The 15,361-nt window shown below is 30.3% G+C and overlaps 1 protein-coding gene across 3 annotated transcripts in view; it reads left to right on the forward strand.

Moving 5' to 3' along the window:
* The window catches only part of LOC106690537 (uncharacterized), a 90,383-nt gene that overhangs the window by 13,041 nt on the left and 61,981 nt on the right, over window positions 1–15,361 (forward strand). Inside the window, exons 1-2 of one of the 3 annotated variants that reach the window (XM_014435989.3) lie at window positions 13,800–13,821; window positions 14,932–15,010. The exons of 1 other annotated variant lie outside the window; for it this stretch is intronic. In XM_014435989.3, coding sequence (XP_014291475.1) covers window positions 14,996–15,010 — 15 coding nt within the window. In that variant the 5' untranslated portion in view covers window positions 13,800–13,821; window positions 14,932–14,995. Of the gene's footprint in view, window positions 1–13,799; window positions 13,822–14,931; window positions 15,011–15,361 lie in introns of those variants that run through there. One more of the 3 variants, XM_014435988.2, reaches the window with a different exon arrangement.

Consider the following 15,361-nt stretch of genomic DNA (forward strand, 5'->3'; position numbering starts at 1 on the left):
TTAACAAAATTTAAAGGAAAGCCTCCTATAATAATCAAGAATGAAACCGCCAGTTGAAGCATACACTTAAAGTTAGAGAATGTGGGAACGGACACAAAACAAGTTCGTAGGGTCCAGTTTGATCTTCCCCTTGTTTTATCTATTCAGATATAAGACATCAGAGGAAAAGGTCGCTGACCCAAAGTTTGAGCATCTTAAAAAAACACAGTTTACAGGAAAAAAAATCCATTAAAGAAACACCAACGTTTCATTTATTTTGTTATTCTTAAGTGTAATACAGAAACATGTTACTTTTAATTTTTATGTACCAATCAGCTCAGAAAGGAGCTTTAAAAAAAAAAATTGTATTGAGTTTTATTATATTTTGTCACATACTTTAAGAAATTTATAAATAATAAAGACAGATACCTTTTTACAGCAAATAACAAGTATGTGTACAAAAAAATAAATAAAAAATATAACCCAAGAATAAGCAATATTGCTAGTACAGATCTAACAACTGGAAATAATGAAGTACAATTAAGTATTTTTCACATCCATAACTAAACTCTTTTAAAAAAATAAATACGTGGAGAAGATGGTCGGGGGAGGAAGAGGGGTGAGGTCAGCAAAAAAAAACAAACACAAATAAACAAAAAAATATTTATTCTTGCCGACGTATCGATCTGAGTTTCAGATTTTTATTAGTTCACCTGTTTAAACAGTTTTACCAGATTCTCTTTCGAAAGCTCCCTGATAAAGACCTGAAACTCAGATCAAAATGTCGGCACGAATAAATATTTTTTTGTTTATTTGTTTTTTTTTTTTTGCTGACCCCTCCCGATCATCTTCTCCACTTATTAATCTACAGTCAACTATTTACACCTAATTAAAAATTGAATACAAACTATTATTATTATTATTCGATTGAATTATGCTTGTATCTTAGCATAACACATTCTAATAAATGAAATTTAAAACAGAAATGAAGTGCAAGGAAGTGCAATACGTACAGACATAAATATAAACTCGAATCGTGATGCAACTTCTTGCTTTGCCTTTCAAACTTCCTAGCAGTTCTAATTCCAAGCAAGTAAACTTGTTTGAACGAATCTTCGGATTATGTAAACGGTAGGCGATAAAGAATGATGAAGACTAAGATTATGATGTTAATGAATTCAAGAGTCCATTGTAACCGCTACATTGAATTCAATGGTCTGCACTTCTTCTCAGCATGAATGCTGACGTAGTGAAGTAGTGGTTGTATTAGCGTACGCTCCATAACTTGGGATCTTTATTAATAAAATATGACCTAGACCATGGAAAATAAAGGTGATGATACTGTTGATCAATGTGCTGTTTAATTGAAAGGGTTTTCTTAAACTGTTTAACAAATATTAATGAGATCATCTTCACCATTTTTAGGTAAGTTTCTAATTCAGAAGTTTAATCTTATGTTTAAGATAATAAATTATTTCCTTTAATGTTTTTAATTTAATAAATATATGTGTTCTGGCAATTTTATTTAATTAAATAAATTCACCTATATACATTTATTATTTTTATATATTCTAACAATCATAATTGGGCGGATGAAAAAGCGATGAGTAGTTATTTTGTGTATTAGAGTTTACTGGGTCTTTACTGGCGCCTGAACCAAATTCATGATTTTTGTGTCCACAAATTCTCGAAAATTTTGAAATTATTAATAATTAACTAATAACATTAGATAATTTTATAGTTTTGACAATACTAAAGTGTAAATTTGTTTCAGGTGCACATAGACAGTAAAAAGCCTCTTATTCACTCGGCTTCTTAGCAACTCAATTTTTTTTATGATATGATTTGACAATGACACGCCGATTTCCAATTTTAGGCACATTTTCAATGTTGCCCCATTTAAAGATTTTTTTCCTGGGATTTCAGGGGCGAGGCGGGTAGGAAAGAATTCTCTTTTATTATTTTTTTTACGGATTCAAAAAACATTCCCGAGTAACTGAGATGCAATAAGCTTTTGAAGTTTTCCTACATTTCGTAATACGAGAATACAACGTAATAACTTGGAAACGGTTCTGTTACATATGATGTAGCAAAACCAAGACGATACGTCGACAAACAAAGACAAGAAATATGATAATTTAATGAAATTTTAAATTAACTATTACGGGATATTTTTAATGAGGGGTAGGAATAACTCCTTATTTATTCTCATTAATAGACACTTCCCATTGCTCACTAGCTACATCATTTAATCAACTGAAGATATGATTCCTATAACTTTAGCAAAGTTTACAACTAACAGGGTTACAAGCACTGCTTGGTTAAGTACAATTGAAGGCAGTATTAATGAAAATGGAACATTTATTGTACACTGTAAATATATATATATACATACATTCTACATGTGTTATCATTGGAGATTATTATATATATATATATATTGTCACATTGAAAACGAGTATGTTATATTAAGTTATGGAATAATTTATAAGAATATGGTCAAGACAAATAAAATAACAGTCAGAGTAATTCAATTTGAATGTTTCATTTGATTCTCACCTTCTTATTTATGACTTGGTGCTGAAATTTAAATAGGTAAAAGAAAATTAGGGACCTCATTACGGGAAGAATAGGGAGGGGTGTCATTCTCCCAATAATTTGAAAATCTGAAAAATTGGAAAATTGAGTACTTACTTCAATCCACGAATATTGTGGTTAAACTTTATTCAAAGAATTATTTATGACGATTGACGATATTGAGAGAGTTTTCCAATTTTTTTTTAAGAATAGAGTAAATTTCTTGGAAAACTCTGAAGGAAAGTTGGAAAATCCAGTCAAAATTGTAGGAAAATATTATATTTTGCCTTCCATCTCTAATATTTTGTAACCACAGCCATGAAAGTAATAATTTAAATTTAAAAAAAATTAAGCTATTTGAAAGCCTATGAAATAGTTAAGTTATAAGATTTTAGTTTTGGAAATTTATAAATAGATATTTAATTCCGAACATTTAAGATAAAGATCAAATTGGCGGTCGTAGAGTTTCTGCAAAACCATTAAGTTTCGTAAGTGTGTAGTAGCTCACTTACTTAAGAGCTCATTAAGCGATTCAGTAATGATATTACGTTTTATGAAATACTAGGCGGATATTACTTATTCTTTCCACGGTTTTCAATTGCACTTTCTCTAATGGGCGCCAGTTTCGTAACAATTCTAACTAGAAAAGTTAATAAAAAAAAATTGATCGAAATTTATAAAAATTATCTGGCTGCATAAAACATTGATATATATCTTCATATTTAAAATTAAATATTAACGAGATAATAATAAAATTATTCTGTATCCTCTGACATTTGTTTTATTGTTGTGATAACTGAAGTACTGTGACTAACAAGATAAACATTGAGTTCATTCATATAAATATTCTATTACTATCTTTTTATGTCTAGTGAAAACATTAGATTAAAATGTACTATATGATCGGTGAACACACAAGTCCGAAGACAGCCACTGACTGTTTTATTTATATTTTATAAAGCTACAACCATAGTAACACAAAATATTTATTTTTATTTAATAAAATTAAATATTTCAACAAGTCACATAGTGGTATACAAGAATACACATGAAAAATATAATTATAAACATAAAATAATTATTTAAACAATAGATGCAATGCTCGATCATCTTTCATATAAACTCTAGTATTAACAATAAATAGTTCATAGACACCGCAATTAATAAAGAGTCGCATTTGCTAGCCGTTGTACTATATTCTTTTATATCTATTCTATCAAAATAGTAAATTTGAATATTTCTTTCTAGAACCTAGTGGTATAGCTCTGAGGAAATACTAATATAAATTTTCAATTTTATTATGTTCTACAATGCAGGTTTAGATACTTCTCTAACACATTATTTATTTTACTTCTTATTATTATTACTCTTTTTGTATTTGTTCAAGTTTACTACATTTTCTTCCTCGTCCTGAATAGGATTAATAATTATTATTAAGGATGAATACCCCATCGTTTGAAAAAAACACCAAATTCCAATACAGTCTTCAAGCAGTCTTACTAGTACAGGAGACAGATACATAACCAGCCCAACACTTGAAACATAAGTTTGCAGAAAATTTGAAAAATTAGTTTAAAAACGGAACCAGATTTCTGACGATCCTAAAACTCTTACTAATTACTAATTAATGTAAGTAATTAGCGAAATTTATGTTTTTCGCTTTTAACATCTAAGCGGTTACACATCTGTTTTGGTTGGTCCTTGGACTCCGACAGGTGGCCTAAAGTGCTTTGATAATATGCAATTAGAGCAGGTGGTTTACGATTGTACCACTTGATCGAATTATGAAGTTGTGATTCTCTTTCGAAGCAAAATTTAATCTTTAATTTAATATCTTTATTGATTACTATAGTTTTTTGCTAAGATTTGAAGCCTTTTAGGATTTACGGACAAAAATGCATTCCAAAAAAAAAAAAAAGACTAAATTCCGAAATTCGTTATTTTACAAAACTAAGTAACTTAGCAGCTAAATAACCGTTTTAAAACTTCCAGAAATGATTTTCCATTTTAAGTGGTGTACAACGCAGTACTAAATCTCAGATTTTGGTCAAATTGACGTTATTTGTTTACAACGGTTTATGGCTTACAGCTTAACGGAATGATTAACTTATGAGTTCACTCTATTCTGCATATTCTTGGTGTAACTGTATATTGCTAGGATACATCCTTTAGGAGTTACAATCGAAAAAACCATCCGTTAATTATTTTAATTAATTAGCTAATTAATAAGTTTTAGAACTTTAAAGTCAGAAATACGTTTCAGTCTTAAGAACGGTAGAAATTATTTTTTTAAATCGTTTGTCTGATGTAAGTTACAGAATAGATTTTGTGTATAGGGCTGGCCGTACAACACCTACATCTCGGTTTAGCACTAACCGAGTGCATGCTCCACAATTCTGCATCGTGTAGCGTGTATAAATTTTATTTTAAACTTCTCTCTATATTTTAAGATTGAAAATAGCACAATACATAACATTAACTGATTAAATCTTAATTAGTTGAGATTATCACAACCTTTCAAAGCACAATGTATCCTTACATGCACGTTACATGATTGTGTAATTATTTTTCTCAAGTGATTGACCTTTCCTGAGTCTTCAGCAACTTTCCATTCCCCCTTATCGGTGGGAAAATTTCCATAATACCCTCTAGGAAATTGTGAGAACCCATTTCCATCTACGCGATCTTTGAAACATTAATGTTTAATTAAGATGAGGTAATTTATTGACGGGGTGTGCTCAGCCGGGTTAACCGTTCACCTGTATCGATGAACAAACATTAATCACATGTTAAGTAATTGCAGTTCGAATTAAATCCTTGATAGTGTTTAAATAAATAGTGGCGAGATTGTGTTTCATTATGCAATTAATTTTAACAAAATAATTAGTTAAGCTATGAGGTTAGGCAACATTGGCAATACACTACTTTCATGACTTCAATATATCGCATGCCCTTGTTTTTACCAAAAGTGAAAATCTTTCTATTTTAAGCTTCAGCTACAGTTACTAATCATTTCTATAATTCATATATTTATCATTAAGATTACAACAGGAGTGACCCAGAGACTTATTATGAAATATACCTACGTAAGACTCAGCATTAGTCACCTCCTCTAATGATCTGATTGTCAGTGGTTAATTCGCCCTTACTCAGTCTTCACTGGCTTTCAGAAATACTGGAGTGCAATATTTAGAAAGGATGGAAATCTACCCCTTTACCCACTTGGACGTGGATGAAGAATTTGAATCGGAGATCCCAAGATTTAGCAAACATATTGCAAATATACAGAGTGGTTTTTAAGATAATGTTAAATTTTAATTATTGATATATATATATAAATTTTTTTTTGTAAATATGATATAAATGTAAATGTTTAGCATTATTACTTCACATTTCTGGATCCAATTATCCAGAAGTAAAATATTCATACAAAGAATTTATACTTCACTGTTATAAATTCTTTGTAGGAATATTTTACTCAAACATGTTTTAAATTTATCAGTAGCATTTTCTTTAATAGTAGATAAACCATTTTTATAGTTCGCAGTTGTAGTAGTAATGGCACTGAAAGAAAGTATTCGTGTTTTAATATTTTTTTTCAATCCGGTACAAGACGAATAAATTTCAATGTGAGAATCATAGACTTTCCAAATCATTAATTATTTGCGATCGTTTTGACTTTTTAAAGTTCTTAAGCATCACAAATTTTTGATGTCCCACTCTAGAAATTGGTTTTCTAGAGAATTTCATTACCTTTCAAATGAATAACGATCATATAGTTTTTATTAATTCGAAAAATTATCATTTTATTTTTCAGCTTTTAGAAATCATTTTTTTAAATTACGGTATGAATTTTTGTCATAGCCCGCCTAATAGCAAGCCTACACCGTAAAGAAAATAACTACTAAACATTTTCTGCTTCATAGCTGTTGCCGTTTTTGGGTGAAGATTGCTGCGCTTGAGACAGGAGAATTAGACAACCATGTTTAAAGCTAAAAAATATAATAATTTTTAAAATAAAGACTTCAACATAAAGTGCATATGCGTGATAAAAATATGCAATACAAATTTTGTTATTATGTTTTACATTAAAAAAAAAATCATTTCTCTACTATTTCAATTGATTAAACCTTGTTATAAATTATAAATTACGAACTTTTCTGGTAAAAAAAAAAAATACAATATTTTATATGGTGACTATTATCTTTAATACAATGAAGTTTAAATCTTCCTTGACAGTTATTAAGTTGACAAATTCTATTAAGTTATAAGGAAGAGCGTGTCCTGAATCCAAGCCCTAGTTCATATTCGTGTTTAGTCCACGTTCGATATCGCCATGGTACCGTATTTCAATCAATGCAAGGAAGAATATTGAAATTCAAGAAAATTCCGTGGATATATTAAATATATAATTTCAATAAACGGAGAAGAAGGTCGGGGATGCGGTCAGCAACAAACAAAACAAAAAATTATTTATGTGCTGACGTTTCGACCAGAGTATTAGATCTTCATCAAGGAGCTTTCGGCAGAGATTCTTAGCTGAACTCGGTTAAAATTATTTTAATGTACTATTAGTATTGTTCTAAGTAATTTAAAATTAAAATAAACAGTTTATTAGTAAGTTATTACTTTTTTCTTCTTCGCTATCGAATGTGGGGAAGCTTTTATTTATGCTGGAAAACACAAAAAAAAGACATTAAGGAACAAATCTTAAAATATAGAGCTCCTTACTTAACTGAAATAGATTAAAAGTATGGCGTCAACAGTGCTCACTGCTTGGAATGAAAGATTGAATTGAACTTATAACTCCATGATCCATTACTTAACACTGTCTGAGGTACTGTGCTCAACCATTTAGCATGATAAAGGCTGATCGCAGAGGGTTCTGAGCAGCAAAAGAAGGGGCTGCCTCCACGGAAACGGGAGGCACGTGGCCTGACAAAGAAACCTGAAACCGGCAGATGGCGCAACCAAAATCAAACAGCCAAAAAAAGTTTGGAACTTATCAGAGGTAGAAGATTTTAAGTAATTTTCTGCACTTTTTATATAGACCCAACTTTTTTTTTTCGAGAAATATGATTTCATGTTATTATTAAAATCGTTTTTTATGAAGGTAAATAATCGAATATTTTATCTAAAAAAATAGATGAGATAAAAGATTGTGGACGGATATAAAATGTGGAGTGCGTGACCTGCTTCCAGTAAATAAAATTTAATTACCCAGTTGAGTTCTTGGTCTGAGCTACGAAAGAGTCAGTAAAACGATAATCAGGGCTTACCAATGGGTAAACTAGATCCTGTAATGAACAATGTGGTGCAATACCTCTGACGCTTTTCATTTATTAATACATTACATAAATATTAACAACAGATTTCAAAGTCTTAATCAATTGGAGTTAAAATCGAAGTCTATGTAGGGTTGAAGCAAAAGACGCTCCAACTGAACCAACTTTTCGTAAACAAAACTGGACTTGTTTTTATCTAATGCTTTCGACTCGAGATGGAATCCTATTTTATTTTCCAAACAAGTTTCCTCCGAAACAACCATTCTTGTTTTCCAAAGCTCAGGGACGGCAAAAGTTTTGTTTTCTCATTTGTCAATTTAGTGGAAACCTAAAATCAAGTCGCTTGGTAAAAAAATGTCACAAACTTAGATATACCGAACTGATAGTAAGTTGCAACTGCGGTTACCTTTGGTTTATACTATTGTTATTGTGAAAGGAAACATAAATTTTGCCCAAGAAGATAAAAATTCGTATAAATAGTACCAGATAATTATTAAATTCAATTTTCATTCAAATATTTTTGTCAGATACTCATTAATTTAAAAAAAAACCTATAAATAATAATTTTATAAATGTAAATTTATTTCATTTTAAATATAATCAAAAATTTATTTACACCTAATTAATAGAACTTTAAAGTTAATTATAGATTCCAAAGGGTAAGAAAGTGCTATTAAATACGGACATCACAAAAATTTGGATGTATCGCTGGGCCATTTCCCTTTGATTTTTAATCAAAAACTGACAATAGAGCAGATCGAATACAAAGTTCTATCTACAAGTCTGTATCAGCAATACAAACACCTCATCCACGCTTGTGCATGTGGAAACATGTCATAGTTTTGTAAATGTATTGAAGGCACCTTTAGATTTTAGTTTAAAACAGTCCAATGTTTTTATGCGAGTTTTTCGAATCTCATCCGTAACCGATAAACCCACATCGTCGTACTAAAATGGGATACTGCTGTTACGAAGAAATGGGACCACAAGCGGTGACCACCCAATGGCCATAGCGAAATATGGCCTGGATGTGTCGCCTATCGCATCAGAGTCGAACACTTACGTCTTTTCGGGAATCAATCTGTTTCAATATGTCTGTTGTGAAGCAGTAAAGATGGAAGTGGTGGTGCAGAAGATGGTAAAGCTATACAGCAAGCAGATGGCAGCGCCTGGAGCGTTGGCTGGCAGAGCTCCGCATGACCTTGGGGCCCTTTACCTTCACGGGCGTCTCTTACTGCATTAGTGACGGTGGGGTTGGCTTATTCATCTCGCCTTTATACTACACTACCTCTGATGCAATGGGTTTCAAACGATATGAAATCCAATCAGAATAAGGATTAAAAATATAGTAGAAATATGCCAAGATTGAAAGTATATACAAACATATAAATTTAAAAAAATTTTAATTCAACTATAATTTGTAATTTTATCTCTAGAGATAAGATTAACATTTCTAAAGCGTTAGCTGTATTTAAAAAAAAGTTTCCAAGAATTTAGAATCTTATTCGCTTCGTATACTCTCGACTCTTTGAAGGACACCTCTTATAAGATATCTTAGAAACGAAACCATGCAATAAGTCTCTATTGAAATTATTTTAAAAATTAATCATTATGTGTATAATCTTTGGACACCACTTAATTCCGCACTAACAAAATTATTTCCCTCGAGATTATTGAAAAGAATGAAATAAATTGAAAAAATAAGTTTAAAAGTACTGAAGAAAAAAATAGATTTTTTTTATCCCTCTGTTTCTCTCTTTCACTTACTTAAAATGAGATAGAAGAATATATCTAAGAGATTTATCCAGAAAATACTACTGTTCAATACTGTCAGTTTATCTGTAAATAAAACATGAATGCTTACCACATAAGCTTTCTTTAACATTTTTTCAGCCGCATATTTATGTGATTCTTTCAGACTGTACTTAGCTTACAATTTGTTGTTAGTGGTTTTCACAACCAAGGAAAAGACACAACTGGGGTGCTGAAGTATGACAGGTACTGCCAAATACAATATAGTCAGAAAAAAATGATTGCATGAATAAATTAGGATAAAATACCTCAAAATAATAGCCGAAAAAAATACTCTAATAAAAACTTTTATTAGTTTTAGTCTGTTATGTCAGGCCTGGATCGATCATGTGGCTTTATTAGCTCCCCTGAGGCACACTTAGCTATATGGGGGTACTCCGAAATGTTGTGCACGATCCTGACCAATATTCTAGCAATATCCTATGGTCTAAAAAAATAATTCTTTACCAAATGCTAAACCAAGACCATCCATGTTGGTTTGGTTGGATCAATGGATGGAACCGACCGTTGTTTATAGTGGAACAGTTTATTTATATATTTTTTTTAAACTTGGCTTTAATGAATTTTATAAAGTATTTATAAAAATCAATCTTCGTACTTAACAATCTATTTCTGGATCACTTCTTGAAAAACATTTCCATTAGGGAAAAGTACTTTCTAACAGATTAATGGAAAAACGACTTAAAGTAACTTTATACTTAAGTAGAATTTAAAACTGGAGCTCAATCCATTCAGTATTAATATAATATTTAAATGTTCAACGTATCGACTAAACCAATGGGAATACATTTTTGATTTTTTTAAAGTATATACTAAACTCTACTTAATACTAACTACAATGGTACGACTAGGCAGGGCGACTTTACTGAATATCTGATTTTCTCTTATAGTTCTTTAGGAAAATAGTTTTTAAATTTTCTTGATTAACATGAGAAAAATTAAATTTTTTTTGTTTCAAGTGTCTGAGTTTACTTTGCTGATATTCTGAAGTATTTCTAACTTACCTCGTTTTCAAACACCGGAAAAGACGCTCTTTCATGCATTATAGAGTTCATTATTTATATTTTGGTTACGCCAGAACATCACGTATGGAAAATATACTATATTTGTTTTCAACCTTTTATACAACACGTTTTATGTTTTGTATTTTTCTGCAAACCAATACGTAGAACACAACACACCCCAATCCAAACCACCGATTGAGGTCTCAGTTGTTGGTGATTGGCTGTAGCCAGAGAAAACAATTACAGCTTATTGAAAACGGTCGTGTTTGTGTTTAATTAACGGGCAGGCTGCTCGAGATAACAAATTCAATTTAATTACCATCTGATCATTCTCAACTATACCAGTTTTCCTGGTAGTCATTGATTGCAAATTTGACATTTACGTTTTGCTAAGGCATCTTATTTTTTCCCTCCTTTATTGTGTAGTATGACGTCATATCAATTCTAATATTGATTCTAGAGATAAGAGAGCATATTTACAGAGATATATAAATTAAATGATTCAAAAAATTAAACTTAAAGTAAATAACATCTTAAACACATTTATTACCATATGTAATATTTACATTTGGCATGGGGAACTTCGAACCAAACTTATCCACTTGTGAAGAAAAAAGCACGACTCCGAATGTTCCCGACGCTTCTGGTGCTAAATGGCAATGGAGGTAGTCAAGACTTAGGACTTGAGTAGAAAATCTGGCCATTGCCAGAACTCCATTATAATCATTTACAATAAGTCTCTGGGCACTGCCATTCCAACTTTCGGTGAGGGTTGTTCGAATGGGTGATAGCGCTGGGAGATTAGGAAGATGAGTAAGTTATCGTGAAATGTAGTAAATTTGGATTTAATAAGGTCTAAAACTGAGTATCTAAACAGAAAAAAAAAATCCCAGAATCTTTATTTTGTTACGGAAATGTCCTTATACAGACTTCTAGATAAACGCCTGCGGGACGCTACGGATCTGAAAAATCACCGATATAAAATAGTTTTAAAATTAGTATTTATGTGAGAAATCATCATTGAAAACATATCTTTCTATTGGAAATGCAGAGTTAAGTGTGCTGGAGAAGAACTAAAAGAGATTACATAGCTGAATTATGTAAATCAACTAAAGAAACATCATAACATGGAATCGGGAAAACCTGACTTGATGGTGTAATTTACCATCCTACATTATTTTTGAAAAATAAATACTAATAAGTAAATAAATAAGAATAACTTCAAAACTTATTATTTTGCCAGTAAGATGTCTTAAAATAATAATTATTAGAATTAAACTTGGATTGTAATTAATTCTTTTGTTAAATATTTTGGTAGTATTATCCAGGTGCTACTCGGAATTTATAAAAATGAATATTAAGAAGTAAAAATAACTGTTGTTTAAATACATGCAATTTTATCCATTTTAGACTCAAAACATTTTTATTCTATCCGTCAATTATCACATCAAATTAAAAATTAAATTTATTTATCACAATACGTTTGTGATAAATTTTAACAAAGAAGGTGACTGATAAATAAATTTAATTTTTAATTTGATATGAAAATAGATTACTTAGGGTAATTTGTTGGATTGACCTGGGCAGAATAGCCTTCATGAAGTTGTTTTTTAAATGATTTAGTTCTAAAATTATATTAAGATTGTCTTTGAGGTTGGCCGAAACGTCGGACTTATTAATAGAATAAAAATGTTTTGAGACTAAATTAGATAAAATTTTATTTATTGAAACAATATTAACCAGTCTCAAGAAAGTGTTAAAATTGTAAATAAAAATAACTATTTTTCTAGGGGCCTTAAAATAATAATAATAATAGATAAAATTATGCTTGGATTATAATGAAGTGTTGTTTTAAATATTTTGATAGATTTTTCTAGAATTAAGGGAGAGGATTGATAATCCCCATCAATAAATAATATTAAATAAATATTTAAACAATAAATCGTAGAACATTACGGATTTTTCGATAAAGCAGTAAAGATATGAAAAAGGAGCCTGTAGTTGAGCAGTAATGATAGCGGAAGAAAGAGAACCGTACCGATGTTAAGGAGTAGCCAATCTGGATTCTCCACGGTTTGGTTGTTCTCCGTGGGCTGATGATGAAATCACAGCTTGTGAAATGTTACCAACCGTGTCTCCTACCACAGGGCAATGAGCTCGCTGAAACCACTTCTATCTTAATGAGTCAGAAGGAACGGCTCTTCACCTCCTTAAGCAAGTACTCGGTTTTACAGATCAAGAGGATGCTGTTCCATCCAACTTAAAGGACTAATAATTATATTGTACAGTGCAAAATAATTCTAATGATAATGTTCAGAGTGTATACTTTAATAAAATCCGCATCTCCCAATAGTTCTTCGGATAATCACCTATATGAGCTTTTAGTAATATATTGTTATTTCAGAGCGTTTGCTTTGTTGGGAAAACCGTTTCACTTAGTTTTAATTTTAAATGATTCCTTGTTAGTCATTGTTCCAAAAGGCCATTGATAAGAAATTTCTTTAACAGGACTATTCAACAGTAATACGCCGGATATTATTAAAGAATGGGATCTTGTGGGTTAAAGTGGAAATACAAATATAAACACGGTTATCATTTTTTTTTTATAAAGCAAGAAGAATTAATATCGGACAACGGAATATTATCGTAAAAATGCGTTATAAATAGAGATTAATCCAAGGTATAAGACTAGATTATCTTGGTACTAAGGAAATATCTCCTTTGAAGAAACTACATCAACTGATAGCCCCATAGACATTTATTTGACACATGTTTAATTAGTGTATACATGTGTATACATATATAATCAATTTATACATTTCATAGTAAAGGCTTAGTTTATAACCATCAGAGAATAACTTTGGCAAGAAATTTCAATCTTCACTAGATACGCAGTGAAGGTTAACCTCGACTGACCATGGTTACTGTTTGATACTTTTTAAGTCCTGCTGTGATTAAAAGTGATTGTGTTGTCGGAAATACTAATATTTTAACAAATTTATTAAGTGCTTACTTATTAGACCTATGGTACTATATTTTTGTTCTGGGAATCTAATCAAACAATATAAACTGTTGGGTTTTGTTTATACCTTTCGAGCGAGCGTAGCTAGCAGAAGTCAACAACTGTGTCCTAATTATAGTAGTAGTGATGAAATGTTGATAAGGTAGGTTGTACCCAGCCACAAATAAATGTAGTTACCATACGTAAATACCATTTATTATTTATTACAATTGGCAAGAGACATATCTTGTAGCACATTATACTGTTTATTGAAGAGTATAAAAACCAGTGCATTTGTTAATTAAGGGTGTAAGGGTTCTCAATTATTCAATTAGCATTGTAGGCGAGGTTGACTTTCACTGGGAACTGTTAACTATCACTAAAGATCACTCGAAAAAACGTGTTTTTTAATTGCTTGTTTAGTCGAGTAGGTTTAGAGAATACCAACCTTTGCAGAAATATCAACTATCACTGTAATGTAAAAATCATTTCTAGAACACCTGCATTCTTAGAAAACTATAGACTCCACTAATCGTACTCTTTTTATTCCCAAACCCACCATTTCTAATTAAAAAAAAAAAATATGATAAGTCCTAGTCGGGACCAAGTCATCACAAATTAATCCTCAAAAAATCCTCCAATATTAATTTACCTCTTAAATACGAGTTAAATTAATTTAATTACAAATAAAAATTTAAATTTCAATAAAAAACTTAATATATAATGAGATTAAGTGTATTAGAGGTATATAATTTTTTTTGTTTATATTTTATTGGTAAACAATTTTATAATTATCTTTAAGTTTTTAATAGTACTTACAAAGTTAGTAATTTTGTTTTTAGGAGAAAATAAATGAATTTTTGGAAAAATAAGTCATTTTTGTTTTAAATTCAGATAAAACTTTTCTTCAGGGATGCATTATTAGAGTTATGTTAATTTACAAAAGAAAAAAATTAATATATTTCAATAAATTACATATAATAATACATTATTTTATTTTTTAATAAATCTATTACTATCTATGTACTTTAATGGGATAAAAATTCTTTAAGACGATTTTTTAGTTTTATGTTTCGGTTATGTGAGATGAGTTCAAGGGAATTGAAATAATCGCGGCCTCATCAATTTGCTAATTACCCACTCCTTAACATTGATAATATATTCTTTATATTTTGATGTACTCAACTATATCCCTATAGGCATGATGATTAACATGCTAAAAATGTTATCTCAAAAGATAGATAAAGCGTCACCTATGTTTGTTCCTTTGCAGGTTGTGAACCGGCCCGCATCGCTATAGAGTATTTTAGTAGTGTCGGTAATCTTCAGTGTTCTTTATGTTGGAATTACAGGTACTTATACCGTCATATATATTTTTTTTCTTAGATGCCTGAGTGATTTTGTTTCAATTTATGTATTTAATTAGATAGTATCAGTAGTATTCCCTTTTGATGTAAAATAGGCATGAATGGAATGTCTTGAGATAATGCGTTAGATTTATTAAGATATCCTTTCTTAGTTTTTATGTATGTCTATTTTTATAACTGCTTATAATTTTTTATCATTTCATATTCAGGAAAATCTTTAATCAGAAAAAAAAGAATTTTATATTAGGTTTACGTTGTTTTTTTGTGGTAGTAAGAAATATTACCTCAACAAAGTGTTTTTTAATCTTAAGCCATAGTGATAAAAAAATATATACA

The sequence above is a fragment of the Halyomorpha halys genome, unplaced genomic scaffold, assembly GCF_000696795.3.
Source record: "Halyomorpha halys isolate HHAL.00 unplaced genomic scaffold, Hhal_1.1 Scaffold1752.1, whole genome shotgun sequence".
In the NCBI taxonomy this organism is placed as follows: domain Eukaryota; kingdom Metazoa; phylum Arthropoda; class Insecta; order Hemiptera; family Pentatomidae; genus Halyomorpha; species Halyomorpha halys.